The following is a 17,948-nucleotide window of genomic DNA, read 5'->3' as shown; positions in this document are numbered from 1 at the left end:
GGAGAGGAGGGTGTCTCTCCTGCACAGTACTGAGTCCAGCAAAATGCTGAGGAGAATGTAAGCCCTGGTTGGGTCCCTTTTTGCCCCCACTCTTCCCCTCCAACCTTCCCCTCCCACCCCCAAGTGAAGCAATCTCTATTATTAGTCAAACCCGCCAGAATTTTTTTTTAAAATCTGTGTTGAAAATTTTCAGGGCCCTTTCTCTGTTAAAAATCAAATTTTCAATAAAACATTTAATCAGCTAAATCATTTTTCAACTAAAAATTTAATTGAAAACTCAATTTGGAAAAAATTGTACTTCTACAAGGAGAGAGTTGTTGCTTAGGAGTCTCAACACTCAGGTGGGAAACAGAATCCTGCATTCTAATCTAGGCTTTCACACCCTCCATGGTTTCAAGTAAAGTCTGCACTAGAGCTGGGTGGGCAATAGGATTCCTATTCAGTGAATATTTTCAAGAGTTTTAAAATTTTCCCATATTGAATCAGGATAAAAAGTCTAAATTTTGAAAATATTGACAAACCAAATGAACAGATTTTTTGGGATCAAGTCTATCGAAACATTTTGTCACAATAATTCTGTAACATTTCATTTTGATTGTGAGCTTTCTCTCTTAAAAAAACAAAACAATAAAAAAAACTTTTTAGCCTCTTAGCTTAAATTTCTAAACAACAGGTCATTTCAAACTAGAAAACTGAAAAATTGTGCTTCAACAACTTCAAATCTTTTTTCTTTACTCTTTTTTGAGTTAGGAAATTAATCAAAATCAACCCCGTTTCATGAAGAGTTTTGACAAACTGGCATTTTTTGACAACAAAAAGATGGTTTGTCAAAAAATTCCCAATCAGCTCTAGTCATAACTTTTCTAGCTCCATTTTTCCATCTTTGAAATGTGGGCAGAAATATCTCTACCTCACACAAAGGAGGGTGCTGCGAAGATTAATAAGTTAATATTTAAAGATGAAAGGTGCTATTATAAATGTGAATGTATTTGGAGAAAGTATTTTTATTCAGTATGTCATCATATATCCTGAAATGAATGAAAGAGAAGGCATGATTATCTTGCTAATGGGGAACACAGGCAAAGATGTTTTTTATTTAATCTCTTGCAGAAACAAGTATGGAACTAAAGTGGTTTTGAGATAAAGATCAACTGATCGTATGAGAAGGTAAATAACATTTTCATCTAAAAATCATTAAAAAATAATAATAATAAAACTTAATATGCTATTAGTTTTCTTTTAGGTTGAATGGTTTGTCTGAACAAAGGGTAAATGAGATAATCATACAGTTTGTTAAATGCTTTGATGATGAAAAGCACTATACACATGAAACCCATTGGAAACCTATGTATAACACGTCTCCCACTGTGCCAATACACAGAGAATATGAGTAAAAGCGGTAGCAAGTCATGCTTTTAATTCTGGTGGTCCCCAGTACAAATCTTGGTGTATCTGACAAAATGGCAGCTCTCACACAAGCACTTACACCTTCCACTGAAGCATCTGATACTGGCCACTGTCAGATGCAGGATAGATATGGCAATTCCTATGTCAGTAAGTGCTAAGTATTACTATAATTAATAATAATAAAAGTTGTTGTGGGCTATCTGCATAAGGCAAATAAAAGTAAAAATAGAAGGTGATGTACCCATTAGGCTCTCTTCTTGGCTCTAGTGAAGTCATATACAAAACTCCCATTTACTTTATTGGGAGATGGATTTGTCCCTTCATGGCCACCATAGCACAAGCATAATTAAGAACTGATTGTTTGTCTTGACATAAAATGAGATAGGACATGGCTTTGGCATCCCCAAAAATTCAGGAGTCATTTAAATCATATTTGCAGACTCCTAAGCACTGGACAAATATAGAGCTAAATTTGTAAAAAAAAATAAATAAAAATAAAATAAAAACATGATAGAACCCTGCTCAACAGCCGACTGGTCGAGGTTCAAAGAGTTGGACTTGTTATGAAATAAAACTAAGTCATGTTTTCATCACCAAAGTCATAGCTGTGACAGACAATGGCTTAGCTATAGTGTACTTCTCACATATGTTAAAATAAACGTTCATTGACTATTTAGACTACATACTTGAATAATTCCTCCTAAAAATGATACCGCTGCAGCAACTCCAATCCTCTGCATTTCAAACTCCGATAAACCTAAGACTCCCGAATTATTGCTTGTAGTGAAATTGTTGCTAGCTGAAGAAACAAGACGTTCAACTGCATTGGCAGATATCAAGGAAGTTAAAGCAAAAGTTCCTGGAAAAGAAAAGTCACATATCAGTTAACAATAAGTAGTTCAATATTTGTTAGAGTCACTAACGTTAATTTTTCAAAGTATGGCCTCTATCCATGAATGTGAAACTTTGCACACTCACTTCAGGTGTGCTTTTAAAGCACTTTCACTTGTTGGGTGCAAATTTCTAAGTCTAAGATGGCGTATGAGCAGATAAACTGAGTGCAAATAGTTTTTTGTGTGTAAGTTCTCTTCTGTGTGCCTGAAAATAATGGTGCTCAAACAATTTACAAGCAAATAATGTGCACACAGACAAACAGAGGCTGAGTTAAAGCACTTTTGAAATTTTTAATCACATTCAGCTAAAGAAGGATAATTCAGTATGTTAAAGGCATTAAAGCATCATGGAAAGCTTTGAATAACATCCTGTTTGGAAAAAGTTTTGCATATTTTAGCTCCACCTGAAATCATAATTTCTATTTGCAAAAAGGTCCCAATCCTGCATTCTTTACTTAAACAGAGTTTCACTGACTTTACAGAAGTTAGCAGAGGGGATGGAGATTGTCATCTCTAAGTAAAGGATATATGAGGCATTGGTATCTGGGGAGCTGTAGTACATGATTTAGCCGTGATTCAGGAAAGCATCCTTATTTGGGATGGGAATTAAGCACATTTAACTTTAAACAATGAATCTTCAGCACATGCTTATGTGCTCTCCTGAATCAGGGCCTTTGGGATTATGGGATATATGCAATAGTGGCATACTTCTGCTGAAATGATTAACATGAAAATACATTGTGTTCACATTTACAATATTTTCTTCACAACCACAAGGGACAGAAACATTTCTATATGAAAGCTTAGATTGTGAAGCACAATTCTGTGGCAAGGGCTGGAGTCCAAAAGTTGGATTCTACAGCAAATCCAAAACCATAGAATTGTAGGATACAGGGCCTTGAGTATACGCCACAAATCCTGGGCTGAATGACATTTGCTCCATTTCACCCTATGGATACTGTGTCTATCCTAAAGTCCTGCCCTTTGTCCATTTCACGACCTTCATGCTACATAACAAGAGTTTATTACCACCAGGTATTTTTTCTGCATATTAAGGGTGCAATGTAAGATGATGAGTGAGGTATTTTTTTCCTTTAGTGAGCTTTAGTTTAAAAATCAACTGTTCATGGAGAAATTTGTAAACATTGTCTATTTTGAAAGTTTTCCTCATATTTTCACCTTTTTTTTAATGAAAAAGGGAAATACTAATGAGAGAAGACAAATAAAGGAACTATAAGCGTTATATCCTTGGGGGCAGCCGGTTTAGGAAGAAATCACTTGAGGCCAGACAGCAGACAGCTAACAAAACTACCATTTATTTACAGACACAGAGCTCGCCTAGCCAGCCGAAGCTGGCTGGGCTATCCCCAAATAATGTAACTCAGGTACCATAGGAACAAAAACCATGACAACCAAATACACAACATATTTCTCCCCCCCCAATAAGAACACCTCCCCTAAATAAAACACACACTAGACTAGAGAAGGAGGATAGACTGCCTCCATTCCCGGCTAAACCCTGGGGATTATTTTGCCCCATAACCGTGGGTTCGTCCTAGCTAAAGATCCAGCCGATGAGGAGGCCTTCTGTCTCTAGGTGGATTACCGCGAACTTCTGGTGTTGTTGCACCCGAAAGTACCGTGGGCTCAGGGTCCGCAGCACGAACAGGTCAGGAGGTGGTATCAGCTCGTGCTGGGCCAAGGGGTATCTCAGCCGCGCCGGCAGTAATGGAGGAGAACAGTCAGGAACAGGTGATTCGTGATTCGGTGTCTCACCAGAAGAGGTGAAGTCAGACCACTCAACTGCAGATGTGTCCTGAGGACTGGCATGACCTGGCAACAGCTGATCTACATGTCGCCGCCAGGTAAGATTCTCTGCAGTCCGGACTGTGTAGGAAACAGGTCCTGTTTGAGTGATGATCGTGGCAGGGACCCATTTAGCTCTGGAAGTATAATTCCGAGCCAAAACTGGCTGTCCGGGCTAAAGGTTCGGTCTTTTGCTCTGGGTGCCCGTCTGATGACTTGATATTGCTGCTGATGTTGCACAATTTGTCGGGGTTCAGAAGGTTTCAGCAGATCAAAGCAAGTGCGCAGCTGTCGTCCCATCATTAGAAAGGCCGGGGATGCCTGGGTCGTAGCATGAGGTGTGTTTCTGTAGGAAAGTAAGAAGGTATCCAGACGCTTTTGAATGGAGTGTTGTCCCCTTGCTGATTTCAAAGCGTGTTTCATTGTCTGCACAAATCTTTCAGCTAATCCATTGGTGGATGGATGATATGGTGCTGACGCTGACGTGATGTGGTGTATCCCATTTGCCTTCATAAAATTTTGAAACTCCTGAGAGACGAACTGCGGTCCGTTGTCGCTCACAAGTTGTTCTGGCAGACCGAAACGACTAAAGAGTCCCGTAGTTTTTGGATAGTACTCTCTGCAGTAGTGGACTGCATTATAGAGACTTCTGGCCATTTAGAATGGGCATCTACTGCCACCAAGAACATGCTTCCTTCAAGGGGGCCAGCGAAGTCAATGTGAATACGTTGCCACGGGTTTTCAGGCCAGTCCCATGGGTGTAGGGGTGCCCACTGGGGTGCATTCCTCACACCCTGACATGACATACAAGCTTTTGCCTTCTCTTCAATAGCACTGTCCAATCCAGGCCACCAAAAATAGCTTCGTGCAATTTCCTTCATGCGCACTATTCCACAGTGACCGAATGTAGCTGTTCTAACATCTGTGATCTCAGTGGTGGTGGAATAATGACACGTCTCCCCCACAACAAACAACCAGATTGGACCGATAACTCCGTCCTCCTGGACATGTAGGTAACAAGGTCGGGTGAGACCGGAGAGGTTTGTCGAGATTTTCCATGCATCACCAGGTCCATAACTTGGGACAATACTGGGTCAACGCGAGTTGCCTTCTTTATCTGAGTAGCAGTGATGGGTGTATTCTCTACCTGTTCAAAGTAGAAGATTTCCTTTTGGGCACTATCTTGATGTTTGACCGGCAAAGGCAACCTTGAGAGGCCATCTGCATTGCCGTGCAGAGTGGATTTCCGATATTGATTTCATATGTGTGTGCTGAAAGTAACAATGCCCAACGTTGCATACGACTAGCAGCTAATGGGGGAATGCCTGTGTAGGGTCCAAAAATTGACGTCAGAGGTCGATGGTCTGTGAGAAGAGTAAACTTTCGCCCAAACAGGTACTGATGAAACTTCCGAATTCCAAAAACAATTCCTAATGCCTCACGTTCGATTTGGCGTAGTTAGTTTCTGCTTTGCTTAGAGTGCGTGAAGCAAAAGCAATAGGTCTCTCTTCTCCCGAAGGCATAATGTGTGACACGACTGCTCCCACTCCATAAGGGGAGGCATCGCAGGCCAATTGTAGGGGTAAGGATGGATCAAAGTGTTAGAACTTCAGAATTTAGCAATGCATCCTTAGCTTTGTTAAATGCAACATCACAGGCTTCAGTCCACTTCCAGGCCTTGTTTGCTGCCCAGGAGCTCATGAAGTGGTTTTAGCAGTGTGGCTAACTGTGAGATGAACTTTCCATAATAGTTCAGTAGTCCTAGAAACGAGCGCAGCTGGCTTACATGCCAGGTGGGGGAGCCTCCACAATAGCTTTAACTTTTGCAGGGGCCTTATGAAGACCTGCAGAATCAATGATGTGTCCTAAATATTCAACAGAGGGCTGAAGAATTCACACTTGTCTTTGCGAACTCGTAGGGCCATACTCTTCCAGTTTCAGTCTTTGTAGGGTCCTAGCCTCTAAACGAGGCTCTTAAGCTGATCCTCTTCAAATTTTCCAGTGACCAGGATATCATCCAGATAGCTTTAACTTTTGCACAAGCCACCAAGATCTGGTCTCATAGCATTATGAAGAACAGATAGCAGGATAGCACTTCGCAATGTAACACACAGGCTTATTATTGTCAATTGCAGTGATGTGTCCCAAATATTCAACAGAGCTTCAGCTTGAAGAATTCACACTTGTCTTTGCGAACTCGAGGCCATACTCTTCCAGTCTTTGCAGGTAGCCTCTAAATTCTTTAAGTGATCCTCTTCATTCCTTCCAGTGACCAGGATATCATCCAGATAGCACTGAACTCCTGACAAGCCACACAAGATCTGGTCCATAGCCCTCTGGAACAGGGCGGGAGCAGACGTTATTCCGAAGGGTAGGCGACAGTATCGATAAAGCCCCTTATGAGTCACAATAGTCAACAGCTCTTGGGACTTTTCATCGACGTGCATCTGTAAATATGCTTGACTCAGATCAATCTTACTGAACTTTTGTCCCCCAGCCAGGCCTGCGAAGAGGTCATCGATGCGGGAAAGCGGGTATTGCTCTGCACACAACACTGGGTTGACAGTGACTTTAAAATCACCGCAAATCCGGAGAGAGAGAGCCATCTTTCTTCACTATTGGAACGATAGGAGTGGCCCATGAGCTATGGGTAACTGGTATTAGGACTCCATTGGTGACCAGGCGCTCCAGGTCTGCTTCAACTTTTGGCCTGATGGCATATGGCACAGTTCGGGCTTTCAGATATTTTGGTGGACTGTCAGGTTTAATGTTCAATGTCACAGTGATTCCCTTCATACTTCCCAATCATCTCCAAAAACAGCAGCATGTTTCCTTAGTATAGGGGTTAGACTGGTTTCTTCTTTAGTCATCCGGTGCACTTCTGCCCAGTTCAGCTGAATCTTCCCAAGCCAAGACCTACCCATTAAGGCTGGGTAGTTACCTCTCACACACAAACAGTGGCAATTTAGCAGCCTGTCCATTGAGCTCCACCTTAACATCAATAGTGCCCAACTGGGCACAGCTTCTCCCGTATACGTCTTCAGAACAGTTTTTTTGCCTTAAGCGAAGATGCTGTAGCTTTTCTTTATACACAGTCTCGGAGACCAGCGAGACGGCTGCACCGTGTCCAGTTCCATGCGTATAGGTTTGCCATCCAACAACGGGGTTACCCAGTATTCATGTGAGCCCACTGCCAAAGACAAAACATGCAGTGGCACTTCCTCTTGCGATGAGGTGTCACCTTGATCATCCTGGGTCTGCTCTAGGGTATGCAGGGTTCCTCTTTTGTCGGCCAGACCACAGGCCTCTTTTTTTTTTTTTACAGGCACACTCAATGTGTCCCTTTTTGCCACAGTGTCGACACACCAGGTCCTTACACCAGCATTCTGATGCCTGGTGACCTGGCTTACCACAGTGGTAACATTCCTGGCTCTGCACAGTTTTGTGGGTAGGTTCTTGTGACACTTTTTGCATCCTAGGTGATGCACCGATGTATTGTGCCTCCGTTGTAGCCAGTTCCATGGAGACAGCAATATCAACAGCCTTCTGTAATGTAAGCTAAGCCTCTGTCAGTAGGCGCTTCCGTATAGCTTCACTGTACAGGCCACACACTAACCTGTCACGCAGGGCATCATTTAACATCTCTCTTAAATTCACAGTGTTCTGCTAGCTTTTTTAAAATTGCTACAAATTGTACAACTGTTTCATTTTCTTTTTGGTCTCTTTTGTGGAACCCATATCTTTCAGCAATTACCAGTGGTTTTGGGGAAAAATGAGACCCCAGGATTTCCACAATGTCACTGTAAGATTTAGTTTTAGGCTTAACAGGATGTAGTAAGCTGCGTAGCAGGGAGTAGGTTTTAGCCTCTACAAAACTTAAGAATATTGGCATCTTCTTCTCTTCTGTAATGTCATTTGCAAAAACAAAAAGCTCAAAACGCTCAGTATACACATGCCATTGCACACTACATTCTCATCAAAAGGTTCCAGTGGCCCGGTCAGAGTAGCCATGATTTTTAGTTTCACTTTCACAGTCAGTGCAAACAAGCAGTTTTTTTGTTTGTTTGTTCTTTACCTTGACTTCTACTTCCTTCTGTTATTGGAGCAGCACCGGTATCCCATCTATCGTCGCCACTTATTATATCCTTAGGGGCAGCCGGTTTAGGAAGAAATCACTTGAGGCCAGACAGCAGACCGCTAACAAAACTACCATTTATTTACAGATACAGAGCTCGCCTAACCGGCCGAAGCTGGCTGAGCTATCCCTAATAATCTAACTCAGTTGCCACAGGAACAAAAACCGTGACAACTAAATACACAACAATAAGGCTATATAGCAACCTACCTTTACCCTAGCATCTTCCACAGAATTATTCTCCAAAATCTAAGCTTTCATTTAAAAGAAAGTTTCTCAGTGAAGTGAGTATGCTGATCATTTTAGCAGAAGCATCCATGTAATGTATTTGTCCCACAATCCCAAACTGCCTCCCCAGGTATCAAAGGCCCCAGAGACTTCCTCCCTGACAATTTCTGTGTGCATAACACAAGGGATACTTCAACAATGGTGTTATTCATGAGAATAGTTCATTGATTAAAACAACTTTTTTTTCAAAAATAAGCTTCTGCAGAATTTCTAGTTTGCTACATCAGAGCAACAAAACCCAAGGACCTTGACACAGAATTCATGTTTTGTTTGCTGTAAATTATCTGGAGGTTTGACAATATAACATACATATATTGGGATACAAATTCTACGTACTTTGGAATGTATATTGGTTTCCCAGTAGACCACACAGCTCTTATGGAGCTGTTAACAGTATTACTAACCACAGATTTTGGCACACATATCAATTTCAAAACCATGTAGCTACTCAAAAGAAAGTGTTTGCTTCTTAGAAAACATATTAGCCAGAGCGGAGATGTATGCAGTTGAGCTATGTGAATCCTGCAGGGTGTGCTTTGCGTGTGGTTGCCAATTTCCAAGAACCATCTCCCCTCCTCTCAAAAGGCTCCCACCACCACTCCTCTTCCCCTAAGGTGCAGGATACCCCTTTCACATTTTATCTTTGGTTGATTCGGGAGACGGGCTACTACCCTGCATTCAAGCTCATTGTACTTGCCTACTAGAACCAAGTGCCTGTCTCTATACTCCCCCTGGTCTTCTAGGGTCACTGGGAGGCCATTATTCCCACAGAGCAGTTTCTTGATAGTCTAACCTGATGAATACAATTGCCTTCCTCAGTTCATAACAGGCTTTCTTAGGGAACAAAGAAGTCAATAATCTAGCACGAGCTTGTAAACGCTTCTTGCCCCTGTGGGTAGCTCTGCTCAAAGCAGTGGTGAGGAGGCCACATAATCACTAGCATGGCAGCTATGGAACTCCTAGTGGTTCCTTAGCTTCTACAGTGGAAGTGATGGGGCATCTGCACCCTTCAGCTCAATAGAAGCAGCTGATCATGAGTAATCCCAATTCTACTGAAGTATTTAGAGTAGGGAGAGAGTATTTTTTTGGTGAGAAGTACTGGGGTTGTGTTTTAGCAATGTGAGAAATAATGAGTTTTTTCTATAGCTTATGAACAGTCAAACTTTTAGTTGTTCCTGTTTATACTTAAAAAGGCTCTCTTTAGCTGAGCTCTTGTCTGTTAAAGTTTTAGCTTCAAGCAAATTTATATAGTAAAGTGCATAAGCCCCTGATAAGCTGTATTTATAAAGGAAATATTAATGTAGTATTCAGTTATAGTGGTAGGAATGGCTCCAGTATAATCTTAACAAGGCTTTTCTTTTTCTTGAAAACACTTCTTAAGCAGAAAAAGATGTAGCTATAAAGAAAAGGCACAAAGAAATGTAAACAGGTTAATCTGTTTTAAGACACTTCCCTCTTTCCCACAACTGATCCTATGATGCTTAGTACCTTCAACTTGCACTGAGATGACCAGTTGCTGAGGAAGCTCCTCATTTCACAGAACACACTCAGCAACTTGCAGGATGGGAGCCTAAATGTTTCCAGATACTTACCTGTTGCAACATGGCGTCCCATTCCAAACACAGCATAAATGATGACAGGAAAGAGAGAGCCATATAAACCAAACACTGGATGAACTGAAGACAGAACAGCAAAGGCCAGCCCTGTAGAGAAGGATAATGGGAATTAGTAAACAATACATTAAGAACATAAGAACAGCCATACTAGGTAAGACCAAAGGTCTATCAAGCCCAGTATCCTCTCCTCTGACAGTGGCCAATGGCAGGTGCCCCAAAGGGAATGAACAGACAGGTTATCATCAAGTGATCCATGCCCTGTCACCAAATCCCAGCTTTTGGCAAACAGAGGCTAGGGACACCATTCCTGTCCATTCTGCCTAATAGCCATTGATGGACCTATTGCCCATGAATCTATCTAGCTCCCTTTTGAACCCCATTATAGTATTTGCCTTCACAACACCCTCTGGCAAGGAGTTCTAGAGGCTGACAGGGCATTGCGTAAAATATACTTTCTTGTGTTTCTTTTAAACCTGCTACCTATTAATTTCATTTGGTGGCCCCTTGTTCTTGTATTATGAGAAGTAAATAATACTTCCTTATTTACCTTGTCTATATCACTCATGATTTTATAGACCTCTATCATATCCTCCCTTAGTCACCTCTTTTCCAAGCTGAAAAGTCCCAGTCTTATTAATCTTTCCTCATATGGAAGTCATTCTATACCCCTAATCATTTTTGTTGCCCTTTTCTGAACTTTTTCCAATTTCAATATATCTTTTTTGAGATGGGGCACCACATCTGCACACAGTATTCAAGGTGTGGGCGTACCATGGATTTATATAGAGGCAGCAATATGATATTTTCTGTCTTATTATCTATCCTTTCTTGATGATTCCCAACATTCTGTTCACTTTTTTGACTGCCACTGCACATTGAGTGGATGATTTTCAGAGAACTATCCACAATGACTCCAAGATCTCTTTCTTGAGTGGTAACAGCTAATTTAGACCCCATCATTGTATATATATAGTTAGGATTATGTTTTCCAATGTGCATTACTTTGCATTTATCAACATTAAATTTCATCTGCCATTTTGTTGCCCAGTCACCCAGTTTTGTGAGATCCTTCTGTAGCTCTTCGAAGTCTGCATGGGACTTGAGTAGTTTTGTATCATCTGCAAATTTTGCCACCTACTGTTTATCCCTTTTTCCAGATCACTTATGAAAATGCAAAATAGGACTGGGCCCAGTACAGATCCCTGGGGACACCACTAGTTAACCCTCTCCATTCTGAAAATTTACCATTTATTCCTACCCTTTGTTTCCTATCTTTTAACCAATTACCAATTCATGAGAGAACCTTCCCTCTTATCCCATGACTGCTTATTTTGCTTAAGAGCCTTTGGTGAGGGACCTTGTCAAAGGCTTTCTGAAAATCTAAATACACTATATCCACTGGATCTCCTTTGTCCACATGCTTGTTGATCCCCTCAAAGAATTCTAGTAGATTGGTGAGGCATGATTTCCCTCTACAAAAATCATATTGACTATTTCCCAACAAATTATGTTCATCTATGTGTCTGACAATTTTGTTCTTTACAATAGTTTCAACCAATTTGTTGGTACTGAAGTGAGGCTTACTGGCCTGTAGTTGCCAAGGTCACCTCTGCAGCCCTTTTTAAAAATTGGTGTCACATTAGCTATCCTCCAGTCATTTGGTACAGAAGCTGATTTAAATGATAGGTTACAGATGACAGTTAGTAGTCCTGCAATTTCGTATTTGAGTTCCTTCAGAACTCTTGGGTGAATACCATCAGGTCCTGGAGACTTATTACTGTTTAGAGTATCAATTTGTTCCAAAAACCTCCTCTAATGACACCTCAATTTGGGACAGTTCCTCAGATCTGTCACCCAAAAAGAATGGGTCAGGTTTGGGAATCTTCCTCACATCCTCAATGGTGAAGACCGATGCAAAGAATTCATTTAGTTTCTCCATAATGGCCTTATTGTCTTTGAGTGCTCCTTTAGCATCTTGATCATCCAGTGGTCCCACTGGTTGGTTAGCAGGCTTTCTGCTTCTGATGTATTTAAAAAAAATTGCTATTACTTTTGGAGTCTTTGGCTAGCTGTTCTTCAAATTCTTTTTTGGTCTTTCTAATTATGTTTCTACACTTCATTTGCCAGAGTTTATGCTCGTTTCTATTTTCTTCATTAGGATTTATCTTCCACTTTTTAAAGGATGCCTTTTTGCCTCTCACTGCTTCTTTTACTTTGTTGTTTAACCACAGCAGCTCTTTTTTGGTTCTCTTACTATGTTTTTTAAATTGGGGTATACATTTAAGTGGAGCCTCTATTATGGTGTCTTTAAAAAGTTTCCAGGGATTTTACTTTGGGTACTGTACTTTTTAATTTCTGTTTCACTAGCCTCCTCATTTTTGTGTAGTTCCCCTTTCTGAAATTAAATGGTACAGTGTTGGGCTGCTGTGGAGTTTTCCCCGCCACAGGGATGTAATATTTAATTATATTATGGTCACTATTACCAAGTGGTCCAGCTATATTCACCTCTTGGACCTGATCTTGTGCTCCACTTTGGACTAAATCAAGAATTGCCGCTCTTCTTGTGGTTTTCCAGGAGTAGCTGCTCCAACTTTCTCTCAGCATCCCTTCCTGAGGTGATATGTACCCAGTCAATATAGGGACAGTTGAAATCCCCCATTATTACTATTGAGTTTTTTATTTTAATAGCCTCTCTAATCTCCCTGAGCATTTCAGAGTCACTAACACCATCCTGGTCAGGTGGTCTATAACATAGCCTTTCTGCTGTATTCTTATTTTTCAAGCACGGAATTACTACAATCCATAGAGGTTATATCGTACAATTTAGTTCATTTAAGATTTTTACTTCATTTGATTCTACGCTTTCTTTCACACATAGTCCTACTCCCCCACCAGCACAAACTGTTCTGTCCGGATATATTTTGCACCCTGGCATTACTGTGTCCCATTGATTATCCTCATTCCACCAGGTTTCTGTGATGCCTATTATATCAATATTCTCGTTTAATACTAAGCGCTTTAGTTCACCCATCTTATTATTTAGACTTCTAGGATTGGTATATAAGTATTTTAATCCTTTGCACCAACACATCAAATTACTTCACATTTGGTTTTGGTGGGGGTAAAGTCCACAGATTTAACAGCAGGATTAAAACTACCTGCAATGATAATTACATCTATAAAAAGCTAAGGCATAAACCAACCACTAAACAATGCGGTTTGGAGGAATCTTCTGTTGTGGGTGGATTTTTCCATAATTATCTATTAATAATACCTAGTTCTTATATAGCACTTTTTATCCATTGATCTCAAAGCACTTTACAAAGGAGGTCAGTATCATTATCCCCATTTTACAGATAGGAAAATGGAGGCACAAAGAAGGGACATGACTTGCCCAAGGTCACTAAGTAGGACAGCAGCAGAGCTAGGAATAGAATCCATGTCTCCTGAGTCCTCATCCAGCACCTTCCTCTAAGGCATCTGGGATTAGTCACTGGCAGAGATAGGATACTGGACTATATAGATCAGGGGTCAGCAACCTTTCAGAAGTGGTGTGCGGAGTCTTCATTTATTCACCCTAATTTAAGGTTTTGCATGCCAGTCAGGGCTGGCTCCAGCTTTCTGCAAAGAAAAGCCAATTGGCAGCACTTCGGCGGGAGCTCAATATCGCACCACTTCAGTCTTCTGTAGCAATTCGGCAGCGGGTCCTTCACTCCCTCTCTGGCAGCACTTTGGCAGCAGCTTAAAGAGGACGAGAGGGACTGAGGGACCCACCGCCAAATTCCCGCCGAAGACCCGGAGGTGCCACCCCGATACTAGACGGAGTGCCGCCCCTTTGTATTGGCCGCCCCAAGCACCTGCTTCCTTCGCTGGTGCCTGGAGCCAGCCCTTGTGCCAATAATATATTTTAATGTTTTTAGAAAGTCCCTTTCTATAAGTCTATAATATATAACTCAACTATTGTTATATGTAAAGTAAATAAGGTTTTTAAAATGTTTAAGAAGCTTCATTTAAAATTAAATTAAAATGCAGAGCCCCCACCAGACTGGTGGCCTGGATCCAGGCAGTGTGAGTGCCACTGAAAATCAGCTCGCGTGCCACCTTTGGCACGTGTGCCATAGGCTGCCTACCCCAATATAGATCATTGATCTTATATAGCAATTCCTATGTCCATGTCGGAGACAGCAAGACAGGATTCTCTGCCCAAAGTCCATAGAAAAGAGAAGGCACAAGGTGAAAAGAAACACACCAGAAACTCCAGAAGAGGCAGAAGGAGAGGAATACTTGCCCTGCCTAAAGGGGCGGGCAGGAAGAAGAGGGGAGCATGGGGAAAGGAGAGGACTACCTAAGTCTAATCTACGCAGCACAATTATTTCAATTAGGGGGTTGATTTTTTTAATCCAAATAGTTATACCAGTACAACTCCTACTGCCTGTGTAGTTTTGCTGGTATAAAGGTGCTTTATGCAGGTATAGCTTATCCTCTTTCCTGTTTGGGAATTAGCTATACCAGTATAACTTCATCCACTCTAGAGGAGTTGTACTGGTTAAACTAGACCTCTACAGTCAAAGTGGTACAACTTTTATGTGTAGATAAACTCTGAGGAAATAGACAATGGACCCCTTACTGAATTGCTAGAACCAGGGGTCCATTTTCTAAGCAATGTGTGTGAAATGGGTCCATAAATCCTGGCTAAGGTGAACTGCAAAACTTCGTACATTTAAGATCCAATATCATTAAACAGTATGCACGTGCAAAGGAGACAATTACAAATATAGAACATTTACATTTAAAAACAAAACAGTAACACTTCAGTGAATGGAGTACACACTCTGAACTACATTGGTAACTACTCGACACTGCTCTACAGAATTTAGTTCTCGTGTATTGTTTTCGGTGTCTGTGATCAGTTCTTCCCTGCAGGGGAAGTACAGAACGTGGCCTGTTATTTATATAAGAATAATTTTCAAATATACATTTTAATGTATAAAGTCAGGTGGGGGTAGTCTTTGTGTTGTTTTTTAGTCTGCACTTACAGATTTGGGATGTTAACCAGTTTTAAGATTAAATAAAATGTGTGAATTTTACCTTTAATAGGTATTCACATGCTTAAATTAACAGAATTACTTAGTTCAAGAGGGATTAATTGAGGAATTGTAATGACTAGTGGAGAGTACTGTAATGACCCTCAAGCCAAATTAAGATATTTCCTGCTGTAGGATGTTTACTTATTTGCTACTCACAGCTATTAATCAATATGGGATTAAATACAGTATTATTTTGTTTCCTCTTAGCTCTAATGGGGGAAATGAGGCTTTAGCTACTGGGAAGTAAGCTGTCACTATCTAGTTATAATGTCAGACTTACCAGATTCTCACCCCTCTGCAAGCGTTTACTTTGTTTTTCAGTTTCAAAAAAATGGTTTGAATCTGAGACTTGTGACTAATGTGGCCAGACTGTGTTTGGTCCAGCACACATGAACAAGATGTGTCCAGGACACAAGGAGTCCTAGGTGCTTAGCATTCAGGGAAAACGAGAGCCATAACCCATCCCCTCCTCACTGCCCAACAGAGCTGGCCCACACAAACAGAGTCCACACTGAACACTGGAAATGGTGTGGCAGGGGCCACTTTGACCCACACATCCCCAGTGTCCCTGGAGGAATTCCACCTATTTTAGGGAGCTGCTGCTGGGCAGTGCATTTTCATACCCTATATGTAGGGGCACAATCTAGGTATAATTCAGCCCATCTTGTTTTATTTTTAAACTATGTCCTGTTATGTCCATTTAGTTTCCAGAAGTAGTTTCTCATTCCTTCTATGTTACCTAGAAAACAATGAGACAGTGCTGTCTAGTGGTTAGGACAGGTCACCAGGACTCAGAAATCCTAGGTTCTATTCCTGGCTCTACCACTGATTTTGTATGATTTCAGACAAACTGCACGTTTCAGTTTACCCATCTATGCAATGGGTATCATCAAAAGGGTGTCATAAAGCTTAATAAAATCCCTCTTAAGCATGAAATCCTCAGGTGTAAGGTATTATAAAAATTCAAACCATTTTATTAACAAATAGAGCAGAGGGTGGTTTGATTTCGCTCACTGATTTTAGTTTTTCAGTTTCAACTTTGTTACAATACATTAGTTGGGTTCCAAAAGTAGTCAAAAGGCAGGAAACAGATGGAAATAATACTACTGTATTTGCACTTCTTCACACTGAAAAGTAATTAAGAATGGAGATGGCAGCTCCTCCTTATTTTTAAGGAAGGAGAACCCCACTGGCGGCGAAAGTGAGGCTTTCAAGAAAGAATGGCTATTCCAATGTAAAGAACTGCAAACGAGAAATGAACAATAGGTTCAGATATTATATATAAATACTGTGGTGGCATGCTTTAGTTAACTCACTATCAGAAGATAACATTATGTGCCAGTTTCTTTTAAAATGGAGCTCTCTGGCTATCACTGGGCTTCGTGACACATCACATGCTACACTGTGTATGCTACACTGGCCAAGCTGGTGACATGTGGCACCACTGCAGGTAGATGGCAAACACAGATAGCTATACAATAATGAACCTGGGTACAAACAAGAAAAGCTAATAAGTCCTGTATCTTAACTTGCTGACTTGGGAATTACTATTGAATGTGCCAGTTTGAAACTACAACTTTGACAGTAACCAAGTGTCACCAAAGAAGCAAATTAGGGTCAGATTAGTCAGAATTACAGTTAAATTCCCACATCTGGATATATACATATGAACACATGGCGATCCAGATGGAAAAGCTACACCATCTCTTTTTGGCACCATGGTATATAAGATAAAAGTATTATCCCAGAACAAGAAAAAGAAGAAGACAGTATCTCAGGTCTACAATTAATCTTGTGACTTTTGCAAATATCTCACAATCCACTATTCTCAATGCAAAATTAAATAAATCTTGCCTGAAGTCCTGTACACTCAAAGAACTTCCTTGTTGGGATCCAGATGGGCATTAAAATTGTGCTTGTTGATTTCAAACATCTTTCCATTGTTCAAATCTGGATGTCCAAATCCCATATCTGGGGCACTCAGATAAGCACTAATAAATTTGCCCTTCAATGTGGTAACATACAACTCCTCCTGAGTTGCACACACATATCCAAGGACAGAATTTGGCCCTTAGACACGTGAAATGCCTAAGTACAGACAAAATGACATATTTTAAGTGTCCACATTTGAAAATGGGCCCCCACAGTGAAGTACTCATCTCTATAATACAATGCAAAAACATAAACATAGTTTGGAAAAGAGAAGATTAAGGGAGGGACATGACAGTGGTTTTCAAATACTTGACAGGCTGCCATAGAAAAGATAAAGAAAAGTTATTCTCTCTTGCCACCGAAGGCAGGATTAGAGGCAATAGGTTCAAACTACAGCATAGCAGATTTAGATTAAATCCCAGGAAAAACTTCCTAACTATAAGAAGAGTAAGACAAAGGTAGACTGCCTAGAGAGGTTGTGGAAGCTCCTTCACTGGAGGTTTTCAAAAGGAGGCTGGATAGCCATCGGTCTTGGAGGGTTTATCCACAACAAATCCTGCACCTTGACAGGGGGTTAGACTAGATGACCCTTTCTGTCCCTTCTAATCCTATGATTCTATCACATTTCATCATAGATTCGTAGATTTATAGACTCTAGGACTGGAAGGGACCTTGAGAGGTCATCGAGTCCAGTCCCCTGCCCTCATGGCAGGACCAAATACTGTCTAGACCATCCCTGATAGACATTTATCTAACCTACTCTTAAATATCTCCAGAGATGGAG

General features: G+C 40.9%; 1 protein-coding gene across 1 annotated transcript in view; it reads right to left on the bottom strand.

The window, feature by feature from the left end:
• Window positions 1-17,948, bottom strand: part of SLC26A7 (solute carrier family 26 member 7) — a 139,205-nt gene that overhangs the window by 103,171 nt on the left and 18,086 nt on the right. Inside the window, exons 2-3 of the mRNA XM_032805277.2 lie at window positions 10,122-10,232; window positions 2,094-2,266 (exon numbers count right to left, since the gene is read on the bottom strand). Of these exons, the coding sequence (XP_032661168.1) occupies window positions 2,094-2,266; window positions 10,122-10,232 (284 nt within the window). The remainder of the gene's footprint in view (window positions 1-2,093; window positions 2,267-10,121; window positions 10,233-17,948) is intronic.

The sequence above is a fragment of the Chelonoidis abingdonii genome, chromosome 2 (assembly GCF_003597395.2).
Source record: "Chelonoidis abingdonii isolate Lonesome George chromosome 2, CheloAbing_2.0, whole genome shotgun sequence".
Taxonomy (NCBI): Eukaryota; Metazoa; Chordata; order Testudines; family Testudinidae; genus Chelonoidis; species Chelonoidis abingdonii.
This window is presented reverse-complemented; position numbering and strand designations above follow the sequence as displayed.